The sequence below is a fragment of the Fistularia commersonii genome, chromosome 23, assembly GCF_037954325.1.
Source record: "Fistularia commersonii isolate RoL2024-O1a breed Wild chromosome 23, RoL_Fcom_v1.0, whole genome shotgun sequence".
Lineage (NCBI taxonomy): Eukaryota > Metazoa > Chordata > Actinopteri > Syngnathiformes > Fistulariidae > Fistularia > Fistularia commersonii.
In genome coordinates, this window is record NC_141306.1 from 13867621 (window position 1) to 13893890 (window position 26270).

The 26270-nt window shown below is 40.1% G+C and overlaps 1 protein-coding gene across 2 annotated transcripts in view; it reads left to right on the forward strand.

The window, feature by feature from the left end:
- The window catches only part of vldlr (very low density lipoprotein receptor), a 55173-nt gene that overhangs the window by 1383 nt on the left and 27520 nt on the right, over positions 1 to 26270 (forward strand). For both annotated transcript variants that reach the window (XM_086170329.1, XM_086170330.1), the window contains exons 2-4: positions 11482 to 11601; positions 16982 to 17104; positions 25199 to 25321. In XM_086170329.1, coding sequence (XP_086026455.1) covers positions 11482 to 11601; positions 16982 to 17104; positions 25199 to 25321 — 366 coding nt within the window. The remainder of the gene's footprint in view (positions 1 to 11481; positions 11602 to 16981; positions 17105 to 25198; positions 25322 to 26270) is intronic.

A 26270-nucleotide genomic window follows, 5' to 3' on the forward strand; every position in this document is an offset into this window, starting at 1 on the left:
TCATGGTAAATTTGTTTTAGAATCAGCAAAAGTTGACTTATTGGAAATGTGTATGTTCTCTCAATGGCACTTTTCCCTTTGTAAGTGTGTGTGTGTGTTTGTGTGTGTGTGTTCTACTGAGGGTAAATGTTGTCCCAGATCATCTGTTGAAGATGTTTTCCCTCATGATGAGGTTGGAAGTGTGTCCCTCTTCTATCTGTATAATGTAGTTGTGCTTTAACGCTGAAATTAACTGCTGTCGAGACCTAAAGAAGATGTTTGTTGTGCTTTCTGCTTTTTTTTTTTTCCTTTTTTCAAGTGATAAATTGGCAGTCAGGCAAGAACAGTTGACAGAAATCCTCTTTTGTTGGTACAGTCCCTCACTGCGTCGTAGCAAAGTATTTCAGCAGTTTGTCAAGATAAAGGTCATGAGTAATTGCATGGGTTCCCCATTTTTGGAGACTTTTGGAAAGAGGCTAGATCAAAAAATACAGCACGAGCCAGAGTAAACTGGCTCTCTGTGTCGTGCACAATGAATCAAAACCTGTGCTTGTAACGTGCACGCGTTCCCCACGGAATGCGCCCGTTCTTGGCTTAAAAAAAAAAAAAAGCAAAGCGCACACACACACACCGATCAGAATTGTGTGAGCCTATTTGCACAAGACGTCACGCATGTTAGATAGCGGCGAGAGCGGCGGCGATGCTGGCCTGATTAAAATGGATGTATTTTCCCTCCGCAGTTACTGTGATAACACACTAGACCCAGATCCATGGCTATGTGGGGGTGGGGGGTTGCCTTTGGTTCTTGGAGTGGGCGGGGTGGTGGTGAAGAGCAGGACGACACTGCAACGTTTTCTCTTACTGGGGGAAAATTGCATTACCATGACCTCCGGTGTGACAGCGTTTATGTAAAGCACAATGACCGCCTATTTTTGGACGGTCGCTCGTTGCCTGTTGAGTGTTTCAGATGGACGGGTTACACCAAGAGATGAGAATTATCATATGACTGTCAGCAATTTCAAGGTCTTTCAGTTGATTAGGATAATTAGATCTTGATGTTATATAAAAGAACTTACTGAGCAATGCATTTGCACGCATGAAAGACCTACACATTCAGTAGAATCAGCGTAACCAAGGAATGTTACATTAAGAATTTAAAGACCTAAAAGTAGCTTGTGTGTGTTGCACGAAAAAATTAAAGTGAACACTAAAAACTAAAAGAACACATCCTGGATCTGAATAAATGAAATATTATTGAATACTTGGTACTTAGTTCAATGTGCTGACAACAAAATCACACAAATGATCAATGGAAATCAAATTTATGAATCCATGGAGTCAGGATTTGGAGCCGCACTCAAAATAAACACGTACAAACACTACAGGCGGATCCAACGTTGACATTATGTCATTAAAACGAGTCAAAATGAATCTGACTCGGAGTAACATTGCGTTTTTAAATGTGCGTGTTTGTTTTGAGTCTCTGCAGGAAACATGGTCCAGTGTTTGATTATATATCCTAGGACCTCCTGAAAGAGAACAGGTTTATATGAAAACAATCTTCTAACTTGGAATAATCCTGTAATAAATTAGCTCGGCAATAGAGGTTGTACTCGTTGCGTGAAAAACTTTGTTTCTCTGCCTTCGATAAACAGAATCTTTGACAACCCACGTTACACGAGTAGTCAAATAGCTACTAAATCCAACAAAGGTCTGCACATTTTCAATTAAAGAAATAGTATAAAACATGTTGTGGCTAAATCTATCCCCTTACCACCATGCTGCATTGTGTGCTTTGTGTCATTTTAAATGTGTGTAATCTGCACACATTAGATGTCTTGTAGAGAAGGTCAGAGCAGCCAGAGATGGTCGGGTCATGTACAGAGGAGGAGAGTCAATATATTGTTAGACGAAGCTGGAGAGGAAGACCAAGGAGAAGATTTATGGAAATTGTTATCGAGGATATGAAGGTAGTTGGTGTGAGAGAGGGGGATGTGGCGACCCCTAAAGAGGAGTCTGCTTCAAATCAACGTTTTTAAACAAATAGAAAAGTTGTTTTGGAGATCATTCTTCAGATCAAATTTTCTTAATATAATCTGGTCATTTATTTCAAGGTTACTGTGCAGGAGACGCTTCCACGCTCTGCAAACCTTAAATGATGAGACGGACTGATCAAATGTCACCGGAGGTCAGCGGGGACATCAAACTGCTTTTCACATCCAAGGTCATTGCGCCAAGTCCTGTATTGTATCGTCCACGGTGACAAGGTGACACGAATGAAATTAGAATGTGTGTGTGTGTGAGGCAGGAGAGTGATTGAAATATGTTAGTGGACAAATGTCAAGATTCAGAAACAACGCAGGGGGGCTTCAAGCAAAGCAACACTCTCTGCTGTGAGCTGCACAACACGGGTTTGACTGGAACTGATTTTCCACGCTTTGGCCGTCGTCTGTGAATGTGGCTTAAGCCTGATCCTGCAGTGACTGGGTCAAAGTGTGTGGTGTTCAGTTTTCGTAAGCCAAGAGACCTTTTTTTTTTTTTTTTTTTTTAAATACCGATTTAAATTCAGGGACCATCTTGGTGACCCTTCTCCCTTTTTCCCCTCATTTACTTTTGTGTTACTGTACATGGTGTTGTAGACCCTGCAGTGGTTTTACATGTCCGGAGGCAAAGGCCGTGTCTGAAAGGACGAAGGAAGTTCATTGCAGGATTCCTTCCAGAGTTTTCCGGCTGGCAGCGGTGGAAACACTATTTAAAGGTCCCACTTTCATAATAAGCTACCGCTGAAAGGACTTTCAGCCAAACCCTTTATTGTCCTTGATGTTGGGTTGGAAAACCCGATGTAGCGTTCGAGTTGAAACACTTTCTAAATCGTTCGTTTCCATCTTGAGCTTTCGATTAATACTTGTATAATCTCCAGATTAAACTTTTCCAGGCGTGAGATATTTGGACAATGCCGACAGTTAATCCAACAAGTCTCGCTGTCTTGTGAGATGTTGTCTGTGGATCCCGGCTACCTTGTCAGATTTTTGAAAGTACCTGGTGAAAACGGTTCTTTAAGTATTCATTTTTTAAAAGGCATCCAACTCGGGCGCTCATAAATGAATAAACCGTAGATTTCCCTGCCGCGTTTGGAACGATTTTCAACTGCCTTTTGACTATTGTTTCCAAAAAGGCAAGTTGAACCCTGACATGTTAAGGAGTTTTGTAAGTTCTAGCTGGAACTTGGTTCAGTTTTTGAGTTGTCAGTCTCATAGCAAGGAAAAGCTATAGCAGAAATTTCAGAAAAGCTTAGATTTGCTTTAAACAACCCCCCTATTATTATTATTATTATTTAAATCTGTGCTGAGCTGTGACTGAAAGGTGGAAGTTCCATAGCAACCTTCTGTTTTCTGACCGATGAGTCAGAGGGATGTAGACTTGCCTCATATAAACTCATGATAAAGCAAGAAAACTGCCGTTCTGAAGACAAAACAAAAGTCTTTGCTCAATCTGTTTTTATAACAAAGCATCTACTTACACTTTCAGCTTTAGTTCACTTTGCATTTTCAAAAGAGGGACATGATGATCCATAGCAGGGGTCTAGGAGAGCCATAAAAGCCTAATATTTTTAAATATATTTCATTGAGAGCCATATAGTATTTAACATTACGCATGGATTTGTTCAACGTGCCGCTTTATGTTTGACTGTTTCATCGATGCAATTTTATCATTTCATATTAGACCTATGGCAGAGCCAAATGCAAATTCCTTTGTCCACGCAGCTGGGAATGCACTGTAATCATCGCCTTTTTTTTCTTTTCACTATCTTTTCTGTTACGAGGGTTGACGCGGATAAACTAGTTGGCTATCTAATAAAATTAATTTCTTTAATTGCTCAGAAGCCATTGGTTCCCGACCCTGAACTTTACCTCCAAAACTAATTTCTTTATACTTTAAAATGACAGTATTATGACGAAATATCACAAGTATTTTAAAATCAGTTCCAAACTTTTTGTTTTTTCAACTCAAAATTGTCGGGGAGCCATATGCCGTCACCCAAAGAGCCATATGTGGCTCGCGAGCCATAAGTTCCTGCTGATCTATAGGGTGCACTGAACAGATGCAACATTATCAAAGCAAATTCTATATTTATGTATTAATTTTTTTTTTTTGGGGGGGGTCTAGGTCAAGATGCCTGGGATTAGACTTGAAGTGTGTTGTTTTCAGAAGTCCCACCATGATCATCCTCCAAAAAGAAACTTTGTTTGACAGACAACTGCATTTTAGGTCATTATTTGAAATTTGGTGATAAAAACCCTGAGCGTGAGCACTAAAGTGCGGCCATTGGTCTCTTGGTGGATATCGGCTGGAGTATCAGCATCCATTACACTTATTTTTACATCGGTTACCTGTCAGTTTTTCTGCGGACTGAAGTTTGATAGCTTGTGATCTTGCTGCTGCAAGTCTCGATCCTCTAAACTAAACCCCTCCTAGGTTTGGAAATTTCCTCCTGGAATGGCCTTATGCCGTGATTTAAAACTCTGGGTCTGTATCAACACGATATAGCCCTCTTACAGCATCTGCTGGTCTAGCTGATCGGTGGAGTCGTGCCATTTTTCTCAAAGAAAAAAAAAAAAAAACAGCATTTTGGTGCGTTACAGAGCCGATCTCAAGAGGAGTGTTGGCGATTTTGGTGCTGGCGACGCTTTGACGAGTGGGATGGATTAACCCAGATCCCTTTTTTTATTTATTTTTTTTGCTTCTGCTTCCTCCTCGTGCCGTCTGTGGTATCTCCTCTCCCGTCGGGAAACAGAATTGAAGGCAGGGGGAAGAAGGACTTCAAAGTTGTTTGTAATCCAGAATCCCCCCCTTTTGAATCTGCCGCTGTTTGGCTGAAATCATGGCTACAGTTTGCGTCTAAGACAAAGATGATGAAAAGTGAAGAAACGGTAAATTGCCGGTGCAGTGGATTTAAAAACTAGCTGTGCATTTGGAGATCCATCAAACATTGACCCTTATTGTCTTGAATAGAGCTGAGACAGCCGGGTAGTGGATTTGTGCACGTGCAAGCCTTCAACTCTTAACTGCTAGCCACATGGTTTGAAAATATGACCGTTGCTTACTGTTGACAGATGCTCTGACTTTTTTTTTTTTTTTTTGTGCATCGTGGCTGACAGTCGACCGGCCCTAAATCCCCTCACGTTGTCCGTTAAGGATGTTTTTAAAACCTGCACAGATGCTCACATTACCATGCTAAACTTGGTGAAGCGTCTCGCCCCCAGGCAGAGCCAACCTGTTCAAGGACTTCAAGTGCCTGGTTGCATAAAACAACTTTTTAGGGTGAGGTTGCCTCACTCATGCATAACAAAGGAGGTTTAATGTTAGCCCTGTTTTTGATTTCTGGGACAAACCACAGAGTGGCAGGCAACAGTCTTCTCTTTAAATATACATACAGCCTGCCTCGTCACAAGTATCGTCCAGTGATGTTTATTTGTAGCGACACACTTACCGTTCTTTGCAAGTTATTGAATTCCAATGTTTGTGTTGAAAATAAAGTAATTTGTGAGGGACAACCCAGGATTATGATACATTTTAAGTTGCTTTTTTTTTAAACCACTGCAATGTTAAAGTCCCTACGAGGCGATGGGATGGAACTTTATTTCTCTTTAACCAACCGACTGTAAATAATACACATCTGGAGCAAAGCCAGGTGATTGGTTTTATTTTTATTTTTTTTTGCAGTCCAACCTTCTTTGTGTGGTAGTGGGGATGCTCTATTGTGAATATTTGCAGGTGATTGGATTCAAGAGACCGGGCCTTGTCTTGTGAGATTTTACTCACTCTATACATCCCACATATGTCACATTATGCAGATTTATTTTGCAAATCTAAAATGTAAATAAGAAGTTGGTGGTAGGAGTGTAAAAATGGAGTCTGGCTGGAAACTGCCACTGAAATTTGCCTCCACTAGTCCTAGTATACCTGTGGTTGGGTTGCGTGCACGTGAAGCTTTTTCAAGACAATTTGCCACGGTTAGCGTTTACCTTGACTTTCCACAGCTTGAATATTGTCTTTACTATTTTTACAGTGAGCTTTCTTCTTTTTATTATTTGAACGCCAAGTTACATTTAGATTTATTGCTTAATCTTGAATAACAGTCAAAGAAACTGCAAGATATCATGTTTTATAAACCAATTTGTAATCAGTCTCTGATAGTAATTATTTGCAAGTACATTAGTATATTTTTTTTTTGTGACTTAGCAAATGCATAATTTTGCATAGAGATCTGCCATTTTGTTTTAGGTGTCATTACTGTTTACTAGTGGATACATTTAACAGTATATCTTAATTTCTGGATCACTACAAGAGTTTTGTTAATCAGCCCAACCATTATTTTATTCATCAAATCATCGGCTATCGGCTAAGAGATGTCTTTCCTTGTGGTTTGTGCCCAGTCACTGTTGATGGAAACAAATTCCCCAAAGGAAGGCTTCATTGAATGGGTAACCGATAAGGTAATCATCCTTATGCCAAATGACACATTTGGGGGTTGGGTGACCCTGTCACTCAAAGCCTACAAATCTAGCTGGCGGCAACAAGCTAACGAGGACCATAAAATTGTTCTATTCTTCAAAATGATTGGATTTGAATACCGGAACGGGTTTAGCACGCTGGTCCAAGAGTCTTTTTGAAAGTTGGATAAGGGAATGATAGTGAACTCCCACATGGAAATGAATCTTCAGCGCTCTGTAACACGGTCACGCTCTTTACCGTTAGGCATCTAGATCAGTGACTTCTTGCCACAAAACTGCCCGAGCTTAAAATGACTTGCAGCAAACTGATCCGCTTTATCGCTATCAGATGGCAAACGTAACAAAGGCACTACCCATGTTTGTCAACCCTCGCTGCAGATGACGCGCACAATTGTATGTCAGTCAGCCAAAACACAATATATACTTGGAGGGCCGTAACCAGAAATACCCATAGTATCCTCAGCACTCAGCTCCTCTGGTCATGTTTCTGTTTGGGAAATGTCAGTGCACGTCTTACGATGTCAGTGTAGGTTGTGTTCATGAACCTAAGCATGGCTCGAACAGTAGACGGAGAAATTTAAAGCCCCCCCTCCAGAGCTGTGGGTGTGTTGTGATTTCTGCTACTACCAGCCATGCTTTCTCTGGATATCTAAGCAGGCACGGAATGCAGAAACAATTATATGTGAACAAATTTTGACTTCAGGAAGAGTGCCATCATCTATTCCCACTGCTCATTTTCCATCTCGCTGTCTTAACTTAGACCATTTAATGCAGTCTTTCAGGGCACATAACCAAAGACCGTGGGATACATTTTTAAAATAAAAAGTACTTGTATCTGCGTAAACAAACAGGCAGCATTGTTGAAAACGACCAAGACGAGTGAGAAAGCAGTGAAAGCTGCTATAAAGTTGCTGAACTCGTCTCCAAATCCAAACAGCAAAACATTAATACGACCTGCCGGAAAAATCATTGGAGAAGAAATGCTCGGCTCTGGTGTTGATAAAGAAATAGCCAGTTCTCTTAAATAATACAATTTCCAGACATATTGATGACATGTCTTCAGACATTGAAAGTAAGTGTTGCGCATCACAAAAGTTGCACATCAGTGGGAAATTTGCGTTGCAACTTGACAAATCTTCCGATATTAGATTTCACACTAAGTAAATTGAGACTTGTTTCATTCCAATGTGTTAAACTGTTTTTGACATTTATTTGGTGGTGTGCCGTGTGATTTATCTAATGTAAAATATGTGGCGTGGCTAAAAGGTTGGGAAACACTGATCTAAATCATATTTATTCCACCAACGATTGAATTTCCGAATGGAAATTCTTATTCTGATGTTGATGTAAATGTTTACCTATGTGTCCGACAGGCTTCGACTCAAAAGTGCATTTGAACCCCCGTCTACCATTACTGGTCTTCACAGGGACGCTAGCTCCCATTAGCAGAGCAATACAGTGGGAACTTCTCCGTTCTAACCGTTTGCTCTATTTACCCACCTGGACAGGAGTTCAGTACATGCTGTATTCTGCTTCAAGGTCAGATGTTATTTTAAGATCTGGGCCTGCAAATACTACATCCAGCGTGACAAGAGTACATAGTAAATTAAATCTAGATGTCCTTTCCCTTCAACAGGACATTGTTGGGTCAAGCTGTTATACACTGGACACCGAATCAGAATTTTCACACCTCCATGGCATTTAAATATTCTTTGGCAAAGTTCTGAAAAGATCGGCAGCTGCGATCACTTTGTACAACGGTCGACTCCCAAGATGCCATGACCTATTTTGTGCAGCGGGTTCTTCAGTTACATGCTGAGGCTTAGAATTTTGCAGCTTCTGAAACCATCGGACCATACGCTGTTTTTCTTCCCTCTTTCCCCCGTGTGGTAATAAACAAGACTCAGGGCTTTTTTTAATATTTAAAAATCATGGAAAATCAACTGAAATGTTTAAGCCCTTGAAAGCCACCTGTGCTGACGGTGTCCAGCACTCGATCCAGTTTGTGAGACACTATTTTGGACCGGATCCTTTGACCCGCTTCAGAGCTTGTGATCTGGATTTACATGCCTCCCTTCTTTTTTAAAAACTGGAAATATTATTGTTAGTGGCGCTTAAATGTAGTTCTTTTCCGATTATTAGTCAGAGTGGGTTAGCATTTGGGTCAGATGGGTGGGCTTGGTAAAGTGAACAGTCCTCTTATCATGAATATTGATACTTTCATTTTCAAATGTATTGAGTGCCATTACTTTTAGTGATTGCTGTAATTTTCCCACGGGGGGAAAATACCAATAAGATGAATCAAATTATGTCTGAAGATGCTCACTCATCAAATTGTATCTGTTCTGGAAGGGGAGAAGCCTCTTTGAGAGGTAAAAGCGCTTTTCGAAATTAAGCAATTCACATTTCAGTGGATAATGTGCTTGAGTTAAAGACAAACTTTTGATTTTTGTTAAATAAAATCTCAGCCGTTTATTCATATTTGACACACACTGTTGTTAGCACTTAATCTTCAGAAACACAATATCTAAGAGGTATATGTATTTAACTATTCGGCCCTTTTTATGTAATCTTGCAAAAGACAAAAAAAAAATCCCATTGCACAGTGCTAGATAATGATTTGATTTAAGTCCTCTTGTGATATTAGTTTTTCGCATTTCTTTGCATTAACCATTTGCTGTCAGCCTTCCTGTTGTTTAAAGCATCCCAAACCTCAACCTGTTGTAATAAGAGTTTCAAGGCCTTAGGTTTCTTTCAGGAGCTTACGCCCCATGACTATAGTGAGTCAAATGAACATTACCGAAGGGACATTTGTATTGTCTTAAGGTTGTTTTATATGTCTGCAACTTTTTTTTTTTTTTTTTTCGTTGCCTTCCGCCAAACTAAATGCATACGTGCAGCGAAACTCCAGATTGGGGATTTCCCTAGTGGATGTAAACATCGCACTCCCAAGACATTCGCTACTCACGCCTTCCACAAATTTAGCTGAAGAGCCCTTGTGAATAATTACGAGTGTAAATGCACTGAAGTTGTTCCTCTGGTTTCCAAATCTGGCAGAAAAGGCTAATTATGTAATGTTACGTTAAGGGCAGCAGTCTAAGAGAGGCCTCGAGTTCTTACGGGGAAAGAGGCGGGGTGCAAAGCCTTGAAAGATAAGGGGGATAACTCAACATACCAGACTTTTTTTTTTTTTTTTTTTTTTTTTATAAATAAGGGGTTGAAGGCTGTGCTTGATCAAACACTGAATAAGATCTAGTGCTATATAGATATTGTGGTTCTTTTTGACCAAACTACAGGGCAAATCTCCCTTTTACCCAATTAACATTGGGAGGACAGTTCAGATTTGGACAGTAGGTGATTCAGCACAGCCTGTGTGGATACTTTTTTAAAAGCTTAAATATCCGCTGTGAGTTTGGTACAGACGGCCATTCTTATAGTTGCTCCAATTTAAAAGATGAATAAATTAGATCACTGTGGAGGGTTTTGTTAAGCAATATCTCAATTTGTTTGTGCATTTAGTACAGTAAACCCTTGTTTTTCGTGGGGTTATGTTCCAAAAAGAACCCGTGATAGGCAAAATCCGTGAAGAAGAAACCTTTATTTTCTTTTTTTTTTACAATTATTATACAATTTAATACTCTATTATACATTGAAAAGAAAGAACAAACCATTTTACAGGCTCAATCATTTGTTTCACAAATAAAAGTACTGTACTTTAGAAATGTTTTTTTTCAACAAATAACTTCTGTACTGTCAAATAATTTTAATCCTCAATGTGAACAGAAGGCTTCAAATTGCGGAGATTAGCACCGCCCACCGCGACCCCGAGTAATTGGATTAAACGGTAGAAAATTAAAAATGATGATGAAAAAAATTGCGGACAGTTGCAACCCTTTTTGCATCCTTATTAAAACTTCTCGCTGCTGTCGTCCTTATGTTTTTTCTTCCTTCTTTATGGAACGAACGGAAGATGCATTAATTCCGTAATGCCGACCTACAGCCGCATAGCTTTTAGCTTCCCTTAGCATGTCCAGAAGTTTAACTTTATCTGCCATAGATAGCATCTTCCGCTGCCTTTTGGACCCTTTTGTCGCTCCAGAGCCTTTTGTCAACATTATGGGTTTTAGAGAAACTCGAAATTGCGAGAGAATTTGCACGTACGTCATGTAAATTTGGCGAGCTGTTTTACGTACGTGTACATATTAAACTGCAACGTTATTGACGCATAGGTAGAGAAGAAGCGGAGTGACTTTTAAGCCAATCAGAATGCAGAACACAATGCATGATGCTAATCTGACAGTACAGCACTGTCTCTGAAAATTAGAGCATTGCAATAAAGTTCTTTTTCTTCTGTATGCAATTAAAAAACTTTTTCATGATATTCTAATATTTTGAGATAGGATTTTTGAGTTTTCTTAAGCTGTAAGCCATAATCAGCAATATTAAAATAATAAAAGGCTTTTAATATTTCGGTTTATTTGTAATGAATCCAGAATATATGAGGTTTTTGTAATTGCATTACAGAAGATAAAGAACTTTATCACAATATTCTAATTTTCTGAGACAGCCCTGTATAGAGGAGGAACAGATTTTTTTTTTTTTTGGCAATGTTTCTTTCTATTGAGAAGGAAGCCCTAATATTGCAATGAAGAAATGTGCAAACACTGGGAAAGATGCGCAAACAACGCACTGCAATTGCACTTTAGGGTTATAAATGGCTTCAAGAGATAGTTAGTATTTTACACGGGAGTGTTGATGAATAAAAAGTAGCTTCATATAAGACTCATGATAAAGAAGTGACTTGGTTGGATGTTTTTTATTTGGGGAAAATAGACCGATAGATTTTATGGAACTGTCTGTCATGCATGCATTAAGAAAGACTACCTCTGAAATCGACATCACTTTTGAAGGACAAGAACTTTAAGCCAATGATGTTGAACATTATAGCACCGGTTATATCTGGTTTCCTTGTTTCTTTTTCCTGTAGGGAGTAAAGTACAATGTGAGGCCAACCAGTTCCAGTGTGGTAATGGCCGCTGCATCCCAGCCGTCTGGAAGTGCGACGGAGACCAGGACTGCACGGACGGCAGCGACGAAAACTCCTGTGGTAAGAAAATGTCTTATTCGGTTGGTTTTTGCAGTGACCGTGTGACCAAAGGCACTTGGATTTTGAGAAAAGGAAGTCTAAAGGTTCTTAACTTTGAACATCTTTTTAAAATTAGAATCAGATTTTTTCCTAACTGATCAAAATGCCCCCAAGGGTCTGAGCTTTTTTTATTTTATGCACAAATTAACTGTTTAATTGGTGTTTGAGCCGCTATGTATTTAACTAGGGACGTAGAGTAAAATGTCTCATTAATTTAATATCGCAGTTTTGTATAGAGCAATTCTGGCAGCCTAGCTAGCATTTTTGCTATCTTGTTTTGTTCTTGCAGTCTTTTGAAGAGATCAACTTTTTTTTTTTTTTTTAAACCCTGTTCTGTTACATCTTCACACAAAAAAGACATGCACTTTACCAGCCTGTTTTGTTGTTGCTACCCCCATCCGTTAACATAATGGACTTGGATTATAATGGATTTTTTTTTTGATACACTACTACTATCACACTCAGTCCTTGTAGATATGTTGACACTCTAAAATGCCAAGGTGCACGCTCTCGATGAATGAATCATGCAGATGGATGTTGCACAGGCGGCAGCATGTGTTCTTCACTTACCAGAATCACTCAAATGCATGGCTTCACTAACTATAATTGGGGTTGGAACCAAAGTAAGCTGTATTTCACTGTGAAATACACCGTGCATGTTGGTAAGACCTTTTTCTGCCCACCTTGCAAGTGCTTACTTATACCCAGGAATGTGTATTTGTGTTGGGTTATTTTTGCATCAGCTGGTCCATTTATTAAAAAAAAAAAAATCCCCTTTTGTCAAAGTCAATCCTGTGATGAAGCAATAACTCTCCTATGCCAAATTCAACAATTCTCTCCGTGCAGCAGAAACCTAAATTACGAGCGTATCGCACATGTTAATGCTGTTGTGGTATATCGGCAGAATAGCCCAATGAACTAATTACCGCAGCTAAAAATATACAATTTTTGTGTTTTGCACAGCTGCAGTCGAAGCCATTTCATATGCTATTTAAAGACTGGAATTTGGCACATGATCTACAATTAGGTCAGCATCCTTTCTTAACACGATAACTATTGTATGTGATGAGGTAGGCAGGAGAGGACCTGACGCCAAAGAATTAAACCCTCGTTTTGACTTCTGACGGTTGTTCCCTCACTTTAAAATCAAGATGAAATCCAAAGTCCTGTTTTGAAAATAATTATGAAAGGTGTAGGTTTAATCACCAATGTGTTAATAACATTTGTCATAAATTGCAATTATAGAATTTTCTGTTGAGCCCATGTTCTTTTTTTGTTAAATCACTTTTTTCCACTGAATTTTATCTACTGCAGTAAGTACATGCAGGCCTCAGTCTTTCTAGTAACTTTCATAGCATCCATTAACTCTTAGCAATTATAACATGGCTCTTTAAAATATATGCTATACTCTTTGTCACATTTACTCGCACAGATGTCACGTGGCCCGCCAGGAGCTTTCTTAGTGTCCCCTGGGCCAGAATGACCCGGTGAAGGGACAGCATCAGATGTAGCAGAACTAAAAATGGAGTGTGTGTGTAGGTGTGTGTGTGTGTGTGTGTGTGTGTGTGTGTGTGTGTGTGTGTGTGTGTGTGTGTGTGTGTGTGTGTGTGTGTGTGTGTGTGTGTGTGTGTGTGTGTGTGTGTGTGTGTGTGTGTGTGTGTGTGTGTGTGTGTGTGTGTGTGTGTGTGTGTGTGTGTGTGTGTGTGTGTGTGTGTGTGTGTGTGTGTGTGTGTGTGTGTGTGTGTGTGTGTGTGTGTGTGTGTGTGTGTGTGTGTGTGTGTGTGTGTGTGTGTGTGTGTGTGTGTGTGTGTGTGTGTGTGTGTGTGTGTGTGTGTCCAATAAATGTCTGATGCGCTTCCTCTTTTCTCCTGTCCCTCATCTATCTGGGTCATGTGAGACTAGGAGCGAGACAGGGAAAAGTATCAATGGAGAAAATGGGATAGCATATAAGAACACATGATCGAACTGCAGGCCGATACAGTGGAGGAAAATCTTGATAGCTAGAAAACCTCCTTTCAGAGTAAATAATATGAGAAATATAGCAAACTGGCAGCACCACTTACATGAAAATGTCTCTTTCCACTGTAATTTCATTTTTTCTGCGATAGACTGCAGTTCACAAAGCTTCTGCAAGGCTCAGCCGAGCTGTTGAAAAACATGAGTGACATGTAAAGACTGTTGACAGTGTTTGGCCCAAAAAACGGTAAACAAGTTTGCTTAGAAAGCTGTTTTAAAACCTTGCAAGATAAACTTTAAGCTGCATTACTTAAACGTATCCCTCTTCATGCATGAAAGAGATCAGCCTGCATTTTAGTCCCTATCTGTTATACGCTTGCTGGGAGGTTTGTCTAACCTCCTGTGCCTGAAAATGAAGCCAATGTGCAAGTGCCAAAATGTGCCACTCCGTTAGTCGTCACTCGGTGTGGATTGCAAAGTGACTCAATCCCATTGGACCAAATAGGAATCTCAGCAATACAGGTTAATAAGAGGTTCCAAAAAGCAGTTTTGATCTAAGCGTAACCTCCAAACACTGTCAAAGTTGAAACCTTAACCTCTCCACCGTCATCTCACAATTAAAGTGTGCCGTTCTGCAAGGGAATGGGGCAAAAATTTTACATGGAATACAAACCATTAGTGGCTGAGGAGGATATCATTTGGACATCTTGATTACTTAGAATTTAATTTATTTATCGTGCGTTCCATGGAGCTGGCAGGGTGGATCACCGCATTTAATTCTTTTACTGATCAAATACTTTTTCTTAAACTTTTCATTTGTGTGTTCCACCCTGTGCACTGATCAGTAAAATTGGAATTTGAACAGTGTATACCAAGTATTTGTACTTTCATTTCCACAGCTCTGCAACAGTTACTCCTTAATGGTGTCAACGTATTAGCAAGGGCCTCCTGTATCAGTCTTTGGTGAATGAAAAAACAAGACTATTAAGGATGCGTGTTATCTCCATTTGCCTTTTTAGGATGAATTCAGAAAAGAGAATTCAGCCACAGTTTTGTGATCCACCAAAGGCTGCTTACATTCAAGAAGTATATTGCCTTAATTCACTAAACAAGTCCGATTCATGACTATGCACATTGATCTGGGGGGGGGGGGGGTCAATGTTTTTGTGCTCTTCCAGAATGTGAACCCAATTTTAAAAACACCTGTAAGTTCACTTCTACAAATTATCAAAATGATGTAGGTCTACTACGACTATTTGCTTTATCTCTGCAACTTCAGCCGGCAGTTGGCTCTTTATACAGATATCAGGGTCGGTCCAAAACCATCAGTGTCAAGATAATGGAGTTGTGCTCTGAAATCTTGTCTTGGTTCTGAAAATAATGCAAAAAGTCTTTGTCTCTCGAGATAACCCTTGCATTTCCCCGTTCATTGATTTTATTCATTAATGATCGCATTTGCCAAGAGTGAAGGCCAAGGCTATGACACAGCTTGTGTGTGTGTGTGTGTGTGTCGTCTCATCTCCTTATTATATACAGCTTGTTGGTTGAGACGGATCTGAGACACGTGAGCAATTAGACGCTAAAGTGAAAAGCGTGGTAATTAATCCCACTGTGGCATCTACAGGCAAACTTGTAGAAGTCCTTGTTTCTTGGAAATAGGTTTGTATTCTAGTCAGAAGTCTGAAAGAAGGCCTCACACTTCTGTCCTAAGTGGTCACTGGAGTCTTGAGAAAGGAGTTTGTGTCGAGATGTGAGACTTTGAATACGTTGACTGTCTTTCTGATGGCGTGTTTGGGATGCTTCCTCAATCGTTCTTAAAAAAGTAATGCTGGTCCTCAAAATGTACAGAGGCCTTTCCTACTGGGACTTTTTTAATTCTCTGAAAAACTTTGATGCGAGATACTGTTACCGCTGATCCTGAATGTCCGCTTTTGACAGAATATCGATTTGACCTCAACCCCCCGGGATCCAAGCTTTGGTGACTGTATTTGACGTATAAAAACTAAATGTCTTTGAACATGAAGTACGTTTTACACTCTTTACACAACTATTCCACCCTCACGCCATTTGGAGACAGGGTTTAATTGGAAGTGCCTTCTGATGGATACTGCCGGATGACCCTTTTAAGAGGCATTTGATATTTGTTTCAAATGTTAACGAATGTCAAACTACAAATGCAAATTTACTGCAATTATTGGTGCAAAGACTCACTGCAGCTGTTAATACACTTCTAAACCACTGTCCTGTCAGGTTTTATGAAAGTGACTGCTTTTTGCCTGTAATTCCTTTTTTTAATATATATATACATACACACACACAGCATGTTCGACAGACTTATTGTGCCCTTTATCATTCTGGTATAAAACGCGAAATCATGGAGATATAATGGTTCTGTTTTTGCACCCACCGTTTTATCATTGTCCTTTTTCTGTCATCCTCCTCTGGATCAAACATGCAACATTCATTGTTCGGAACGGAGCGTTTGTGCTTTATCTGTGAAAATCAGTTCTGCAATTTGTATAACCGAGGGGAAAATAAATGTAGTCTTTTTGCTTTGCTGAATTACACTCATGCGGTTTCTCTACGCCTTTGGTCATCTTCCTCACAAAGTGATACAGAGATCCCTCGCTATAACGTGTTTTACTTTTCACGGTTTCGCTACTTCACGGATCTGCATTGAGTTCTGCATTCTGATTGGCTTAAAAGTCACTCTGCTTCTTCTCTACCTGTGCGTCAATAACGTTGCGGTTTAATATGTACACGTACGTAAAACAGCTTGCCAAATTTACATGACGTACGTGCAAATTCTCTTGAAATTTCCAGTTTCTCTAAAATCCATAATGTTGACAAAACGCTCTGGAGCGACAAAAGTACCTGCGGCAGGAAGATGCTATCTATCGCAGATAAAGCTAAACTTCTGGACATGCTAAGGGAAGCTAAAAGCTATGCGGCTGTAGGTCGGCATTAGGAATTAATGACTCTTCCGTTCGTTCCATAAAGAAGGAAGAAATAAACATAAGGACGACAGCAGCGATAAGTTTTAATAAGGATGCAAAAAGGGCTGCAACTGTCCGCAACAAGACCGTGGTAAGGATGGAGTTTGTATTAGCTCTGCGATTAATGACTGCAGGAAAAAAAACATGACGTTGGATACAAACGTTATCTCCACAAAAGCAAAAATGGTTTGTTCTTTCTTTTCAATGTATAATAGAGCAAAGTAAAGGTTTCTACTTCACTGATTTTGCCTATCACCGGTTCTTTTTGGAACGTAACCCCCGCGAAAAACAAGGGTTTACTGTATTTCAATAACTGATTTCTTGAAAACCGTGGCACCTGCCCGCCACATCTCCTGTACATTGATTTGGTGTCTGTCTTCTCACCGCAGTTAAGAAGACCTGCGCAGAATCAGACTTCGTGTGTCAGAACGGCCAGTGCGTTCCGAAGAGGTGGCACTGTGATGGAGAGCCGGATTGTGAGGATGGGTCGGACGAGAGCGTGGAAATCTGCCGTGAGTAGACCCTCCTCAAACGTAATCATATACTTTGCACATCAGTATGGTCTCTTTATTATGTGGATCCAGTCAGACAAAGCTTGCCTGTATGCATACATTCATGTTTGATAATGTCAAGAAATCACCTAATCATATTTGGTCAATTTGAATCCCCTTTTACTTGAGTTTAAAGTTTTCTTTGCTACATTGGCCTTTTTTGCGGGTTTCAAGGTGACCCTGGATGTGCACCTTTTATAGCCTTGGGTTTAACGTGACCGTAGACCAGTCACCTTCAAAAGCAAACAATCGCTCCCCATGGGATCGGATCTTGCTGCTCGACACCCGGAGCCACCGCTTCAGCGCATCAAGTCTGCAGGAATTAATTTTCTTTCATATGAAACCGCTCGGCTCCTTGCGTTATCCTCTGCTAAACCTCCGTTGGCGTTCAGTGTAAAAGTCCATTAAGATGGTTCCAAGATTACGCTTTGAGTCAATGCTAAATGTTGGCTTTACATGATGGCCGCAGCTTAAAGCGCCGTCGCACCGGACATGCTGCTGCCCCTCTGAGAAATGTGCTTTGCCTGTTTTGTCAATCATTGCCGGAGCTGAACTCCAAAGATTGTGGATATGAATCTGGGTGAGCGGTGGTCAACTCGTCGCATAAGCCAGGTGGTCATCGCTGCGTACCTTTTTGTTCAGTTTTATCGCTAACGTGACCGCTCCATCTGTTACTTCCTCTGTCCTTCCCCCGGGCTCTGCTGCTTAAACTGCTTGAAATTTGTGTTTCGGTTGGATGGCTGCTCTTTGGGTTGTTTTTGAGAGAATTGACTTTAAGGGAATGCTATGGTTTACTACTGTCAGCTGAAGGAGATGAATGTGCTACAATATTCAGGCTGCTAGATTCTGCTAAGAGCGGCTGTTGAGCTGCGAAGCGGCCATTTCTACAGATGGTTATGTGTGGAAGCAGGTTTACAGATGACGCATGAGTCGTCCAAGACAATCAACCTAAAGGCGTGGAAAAAGACGTTTGAAGCCAGGATTGCATTGCCTTTTTCCCATATTTCCCAACTTTTGTCCAAAACCTAAGAACAAGTGTTGTAATTTTATTTTTACAATGAAAATCAGGCTGGGCGTTTATTCACTTTGTAAATGTGTTTCATGCTGCAGGACTGATTTTTATTAATCCGGAGTCTCCTCCATTAAACAGGGCAGCAACATAAATTAGATTGACACTGGAACATTCATTGGTTTGCTTAGCGTTAGAACTCCACTGCAAATGATCAACATTTTACTTCAATACGAGCTGCCGTAATTGTTGCAGGAGACTGCACTTTAGTTTGGTTCTGGTTTCATCGGGTTGCTATGCCTACATTGCATCCTGTCCTCTAATTTGGAGAAAATGCAGAGATGAAGTACAGGCTCACTGGTGTGACCGTGAAATGTTTGGCACGGATAGAAATTGGACCGAACCCCAGGAACAAGGAGCAATTTATTTACATCCCGCCACTTCTTAAAAGTACGTTTTATAGAGTCTAGATCTATGGATGGATTCAGATTTTCACCTACTAAGTATTTCTCCAGTGGTGAAGTTGAACAAGTGTCTCCCATTTTATTGCCATCACTACCATTTTAAATTTAAGTATGCATACTTATGAATCTTGTTTTTGTTTTTAATGGCAAGTGCTAATTTCTTTAGTATATCATGTTTCATACTGTTGGCTTCATTTCATAGTTTTACAGTCCCTATAAGCACATGCATTTGGGGTTGTACTGAGACCGGACTTTAGCGTCGAGAGAAAGGCCATGGTCGTCTTCATGGTTTCTTAGTTTTTGATAGAAAATATCCATCGAGGACGGTGAGGCTACTTTTCTTTGAGCCCAACTACTACTAGCCATCTGCTAGTAGAAGACAGTATCTTGAGCTCACTGCAAATAACTTCAGGCTCTGCCCTTCACTTCAAGTCAAGGTGACAAAGTCAACCTGCATTATGATTTCTGAAAATGTGTCAGATGCGACAGATGCTTTGAAAGTTTTTTTTTTTTTTTTCTTGTGCACCAGAGAGTTCACTGTTTTCATGGTTCACCACTGCCTTTTTTTTTCCCCAAGGGAAAATATTTAGCATCCTTTTCCTCGTGCAGTAGTTGTATATTTCTAAATACTGTCACAGTGATATAAGATCTACCGCATTGCTCCTGGAATTCTCACACAACTTGACCAGAATAACCTTTGGTTTGATTAGTTTATTAATCCCTAACAGGAAATTAGTCTGTTTTTAACCCATTGCTTCTCAAACAGCGTGTCACCCATGTAGTGTTATCTCTATGGTGTAGCTTTTTGCACAGAGCAGAAAGTATGAAATGCAGTGACCCAACCCTCAAGAGACACCAAAAATATTCAATAATGAAGATAATAAAGGTGGTGAGAGACTGAGATAGTGAGACAAACGAAAGTCACCCAAAAGCGAAGATTAGAAATATGGCAAAGTGTATGTAGCGCTTGGTCTCACTGTGACTACGGTGGGAGACGAGCAAAGACCGGTGTGTTTACGATCCCAAAAAATGTTTTCAGTGGACAGCATGAAGTCAAATAAAGTAAGGCGTCACCTAAAGACATTACACCCCTATTAAGCTGATAAAACCTTTTTTTTCCAGTCAAAACGTGCCGAATATTGCCAGCGATCATCCAGCTTTGTTAAAGCTGCTTCAGTAAACCGGCGAGCACTCTTGTGCTAATAGTTATTTTTTGGAAGTCAATCTATAATTTTTTCTTTAATAAGGATACAGTTTTGTGCAGAGGTTTATGGATAACAATTTTATTTTATAAACAATACTATTATCTTGGGGGGGGGGGGCGTGTGAAATGTTTTCTTTTTCCTGGGGCGGGTAACAGAAAATAGCCCAGTTACAAGCTAACGCTCAGTAATTAAAGTAGGACATTTCAGTTCCAAGACATCGCTCTCCTCTTCAGTTGTACCGACCCTTTTTGGCTGCCGTCCACTAGTTAGAACTTTCCCCAGATTGAAGGACCCTACACTCCCAACATCACTGGTTAGTGATGATCCTGGCCGTCGGTTGTATTATTATTTTATAAAATCAGATTGAATTGGACCCAAAGAAGTTAGCCAGTGCATGCAGCTAAGGATACATAGCAAACTGTAAACATGACAGTGCTGCTGCTAAGTAAAAGCTGCCGGTAGCTCCCTCCCATTTTGCCCATCAGATCAACATCGTGCCATTGTTTGCCTGCAGCTTTTTTTTTTTTTTTTCTTTTGCTCGTCAACCCAAAAAGGCATTTCATGACACAAAGACAAAGGCCCTAAGATTCCATTACAATGAGCCCTCTATTGTAATGTTTTTTTCAATACTTCGATGGGCACGATACTGGTGTGACTGTTGCACAATTTAAAGAAAACAGCATCTGTTATTCGATTGCCCCCCCAATACAAGCATTGTTTTTCCTTCTCTTCCCGTTACTGTTGAAAACATGTCTTTTATTTAAAACAAGGAAACCAAATGATGTGTCATCCTGCCTGAACCTCAAGTGAATCATCAAGCAGCGTCTATGTAAATCGGACATCAGGTTATCTGGCCAAAATATTTGCTATAATTTTTATTCAGGCTTATTTCTCAAAATCTGATTAAACGTGTTTGGAATAAGAATAAAAACAACTTTATTTATCCCGAAGGAAATAGTGGTGCCAGAGTTACAATAAAAACATAACAATAATAGTAGAAAATTGTATAAACAGTAAAAAAAAGGGGAAATATGAAAAACAAAAACTATAAAGTGTCTTAAGTAACAAGTGAGGACTATAAAGTGTCTTAAGTACCAAGTGAAAGATAAGGAGTGCAAAAGAGTATGGAAAAAAAAAAATTGTACATGTAGCTGTTATGACGTGAAATATTGCACAGTTATGAGGTGCGGTTATTAAATTTGTGCTAAAAGGCAGCTATACACTCTGGTCACCTAACATTTGAATAGAATTCCTTGATTATCTGGTCACAGTGGCACCTGTTTGGGACAGTTAATTTGTTGCGGCAGGAAAAACAGACAATCCTAAATAAGTGAGTTACTTTGACAAAAGCCAAATTCACAACTGATTCACAATTAGGCTTTACTGCAGAAACCCGGTGCATTTGTGTATTACCCTGGCAGCATTTTTGCAGTCTGCAATTTTGAAACTGTCCACATCACACAAATCGCCTTGAATTTGATGGAGATGGCAGCCTTCATTTTCCATCCGTCCATTTAGAAACAACTGTAGACAGAGGGTGCTATGTGAGGTGCCAGTGCAACGGACATTTGCACACCAACAGCATCGCGAGCTCTCGGGTTCATTATTTTATTTTTATTTTTCTAAGCTCTAATGGAGAACCATACCTAATACTTGTTTTTGCACAGTTCTGACTTGCAAACAGAAGAAATGCTGCTGAAACGTTTGCATTGTTTTGCTGACAAAAGGACCGCACTGGAAATTCTCCTGACTGTTTGTGTACCGATGGTAGTCTGACTCATTTTAGAGTTTCCTCCTTAAATACCATTTCTTTGTTCATTCAAATGCAGAACTGCCAAATTGTTAATGACGTGAGGCCTGCATTGACCGGCGAAACTCCAAATCTGATGTCCTGGCAGCCAACCAGTTCATATTGGATTTCTTTTCACATAAGTGAGGCCTGAGTCACTGCGTTTTCTCGTTCCTCCCGGCTGACCAACTTATGACGCTCATCTAATGTGGGAAGAGAAAAGATTTAGGAATAAATTGTCTCGTAAAGTCGTTGGACGTTTCTGATAAATGTGTTTATGTCATAGGTTAGTTTTTTTTTTTGGGTCCTCAGTAGTTTAATGGTGTTGTAGGTAATTTCTAAGCGGAAGAAACGGTCATCCATCCCAAAATTAGCTTTCAATATAAATGGCAACAAATATGAGAATTCATAAAACATGCAATATTGATCAGAAACCTCCTCGGATTAATATCCTCGCGTACAAATGTTGCTGTGACTGATCAGGATCAAAATGATTCCAACTGCAGAAATGTTGAGCAAATATCCTGAGGATGCTATTTTATATTTTGGGATATTTATGTATGGCAAAAGTCTGTCAGTGGAATTTCACTTTAATATTTCTCCTTGGAGTTAAAATCTTGGCTCTCCGTGTGTCTTTTTGCAAGTTTACCACATGTATAATCCAGAACTATCGACTGTGCTATTTAGTCTATATTGAGCACGAGTGCATCCATTTTAAATGGCAAGATGAAGCAAAGCTGTGTAAATATACACTGCTCAAAAAAATAAAGGGAACACTTAAAAAACACATCCTAGATCTAAATGAATGAAATATTCTTATGAAATACTTTGCTCTTTACACAGTTGAATGTGCTGACAACAAAATCACACAAAAATGATCCATGGAAATCAATTGTATCAACCCATGGTGGTCTGGATTAGGAATCACACTCCAAATTAAAGTGTGAAAACAAACTCCCGGCTGATCCAACTTTGATGTAATGTCCTTAAAACAAGTCAAAATGAATCTGTGTTGCTTCCTGAGTGGACACTATGATTTCACACAAGTGGGATTGACTTGGAGTTACATTGTGTTGTTCAAGTGTTCCCTTTATTTTTTTGAGCAGTATATTCTTGTCCTCACCTCACTCTTGCCAGGGGTTTCAACACATCCTTTTTGTGAAGGAATATTTGTATCGGTAGTGTAGGGTGTCTAGTATGTACGTGTTTCTTTCAACAGAGTAGTATTTTTCACCAAAGTTGAATCATGTCATGAGGAGGCAAAGGTTAACAAAATAAATAATTCCACAAATCACATGGTGATTCCCCCTTTGCACTGCTGGATGGGCTTCCATGGTGCCTTTTTGACAACCAGATTTTCAGACATAAATATTTGATGGCAGTCTGACATTGAGTAGATACCAAAAGTCCTGCACTGATAGGATGGACAATATGACTTATTGTTCTGTTTTGAGACCAGGAAATTCAACTGTTAGTTTTCACGAGTCCCAGGCTACGGAGAGTACGGTTAGATGGGGAACGTTGATTCGCTGTGGCGACCCCTCGAAAGGAAAAGCCAAAAGGAGAAGTTTGCACAAGTCCTGGCTCTGTGAGCGCTTAAGCGACGTGTTCCGGAGGATTTTTCAGGCCCCCGTTATCGTTTCCGTGGTGTACGTGCAGGTTAGCTCCGCTATCGCAAGTGTTAACGTCACTGTACTGTTTGACCAGCTGTTAGTCATGACTTGGCAGCAAGGTGTGGAATGTTAAGTGTGTGTGTTTATGTGTGTGTGTGTGTGTGTGCATCTGACCATCTCATTGTGAAAGACTTTCATTGTGGATATGTTTTGGTTTGCCTGCTGCAGTACTGAATTAAAGATGTGAGCTGCAGTCTGGCTGCACAGATCCTGACCAAGCGAGCGCAAACCGCTAGCAAATGGATGTGTCGAAATACTCTTATTCTTTTTTTTTTTTTCTTAAAAAATCCAATCATGGACTGGCATCTGTGATTAACAGTGCGACTTCATTGTTTAAATGTTCATGTGAAATTATTGTATGGCTGAAACCTGGTGGAATCACTTTGTTCTGAGCTGCTCGCTTGCTCACGCTACATTTAGTTTTTCCCCATTTCATGGATTTTCAGAATAAATACCTAAAACCCTGAAATTATGTTCGCTTTAACGCGTATTGGCTGCAGTCAAGAATTATGTATGAGGAACAGATCGCTAAATGATTAATTAACACGTCTGGTTAGAGTAAAGCAATTTCTGGAGAGATTTGCAGACACATCAGACTGAATTCAAAAATGTGGCAACCTGCCGTCGCCAGGCTCATTATCAAAACCGCCCTCATCAATAATTCACATCCATAGGAACCACTCTTCAATTCACCTTCATCTGCCGCTCCACTGAGCACCTCTGGTCGCGGGATGCCGTTAGATTTAATGTGTCTCACCGCTTGTCGTCTTTCTAGTCAACCACAAATTTTATTGAAAGAATTCCAGCGCGCTGAATATGTCGGTTTACCCGATTCAGGTCTGTATTTTTTTTTTTTTTTTTTTTTTTTTTGCAGCAAACTGCATATGGAAGGCTCCAGCAGATTTGATCATTTGCTGACCTTGAATCTTCATCTTGTCAGTGTGGAAGAGGTGTGAAGATGAGATAGCAGGAAACTGTTCTGGATCATAAATGTACCGCTAGCTATTACACTGCAAACGCACCCATAATTCTGCTTTTAACTGGGGCTGCAGTACTAGGACTATTTCAATGGTCCGCTTGTCAGATTATGAACTGTCCAAAAAAGCAATGGCTCTTATTTATATCTTTTTCAGCAATAAAATCTTCTTTTCAGAACGGTTCGACCCGAGAAACGCAGTTCATATGGACGCTTGCAATATTTGTTTCAGTTTGTTTTTCAGTAGCCGCCTCCATTGCCGCCGCCTCACCTTCTGTTCCAGCACGGTCAGCGCATCGAAAATCATCACCATAAGATTATAATTTCAAAGTATGACTAACATCTTCCAAATAAATGAAATGTTTTCACAATAATGTAGGAATGTACATGTGGGTAGCTTCCAGGGATACTTGCTACGACATCAAGTTGACTACAGATAAATGAAATTGTCATGTGGATAAAAAAACCTGTTTTGCCGTCACATTTCCGTGAAAGGTCTTCCTTTTGGACAGGTAACCTTCACAGATTACACAAACATTGCAATATGAAAAGCCTAAACTGGCTTATTATTTGTGCTCCTCTGTGTCCTTGATTTTGGTTTTTGTTTGTCTCTTCTTTCATCGAGGGTGGAATTGGTCTCAGAATGCAACAGGTCGTGCCGATGCACCTGCACTACAATTCCGTTTTTTTTTTTTTTTAATCTTCTCAAGGTCTTGTTGTTTTTGAAATGTTTTCTCAGGGACATGAAGTTGGCATTTGACAAATTGCCTATTTTGAGAATCCTCGCTTACCAAATAAAGAAAACAATCCTCAAATGAACAGACAGTGGCTGATTGTCAATTGAAATTTCGTTTGTATTTAAACATGAAATTGTTACTTATTTAAAGGTCTTATTTTGTAGGACGGCACAATTACAAGCTACCGTTTGTTTCCACGCAGATATGCGAACGTGTCGTTTGAACGAGTTCAGCTGTGGAACGGGATCCACTCAATGTATCCCCGTCTTCTGGAAATGTGACGGAGAGAAGGACTGCGACAGTGGCGAGGACGAGGTCAACTGCGGTAAGTGGATGTAACCGCACAAACATGCACTCGGTGTACAAAGTCCATTCGCTGAATTCCTTAACGGTGCCGTTGTTTATTGCCGAACGCCAAGAAAGAGCGAGGAAATACCGAAATAATGGGAGGTGTTTATTCTAAACGTGGCAGCAGCTGACAGCGCGAGGGCGTGGAACATTTGCACATGTGAAAGAGCCACAGCAGGACACGGAACCGCCGAGCATGTCGATGCTCTTCTGCTTTTAAATATTCACCGTGTCTCGGGCTTTTAAGGGCCAGAGACTTTTCTCTGTCCTTTCCAAGAGTTTGTTGTTTTGATTAGCAGACAAGCACAACTGTCCGTTGAATCAGGCAGGCCGAGAGGAACTGAAGCAAATTGTTTGCAGCAAACTTGCCAGAACTCTCACTTGGTACTGACGCAACTTTGATTTTTCTGGCCTGCAGTTTGTTTTCACTGCCCCAATTTGCTAAGATGTACGGTCGCTGTCTGCTGGGGGATTTTGGATCGTTCAAAGTTAGTTGATGCATTTTCCAGCGATTAATCTTCAACCCCTTTTTTGGATACACGTGACGAGAGATCCTTTGCTCCATTTCGGATACAACGGTTTTAAAATTCTGTAGATTATTCGTTACTTTTTTGCCACTGATGCTCAGAAAGCTTAATATTCACCCCTTTTTTTTTTTATTTGAATATTAGATATATATCAGTCTTGCTCAGATGCCCACTTCAGTGCTTTTATTCGTGAAACTTATTTAGTGATCGTGACTTTGGATTGTTTCTCTAAATACAGACAAGCGTAAAGAGCAAACATGTCTTGACAACAGACAGGGTTTATTTTTTGCTGCTTATCAAGTTACTAAGTAAATTAACTGACAGCTGAGAGGACTTTCATGAGCCGACTGAAATAAGATGCTCATGTTTGTAGTGTCTTCCGTTGTTTTTTTTTTTTTT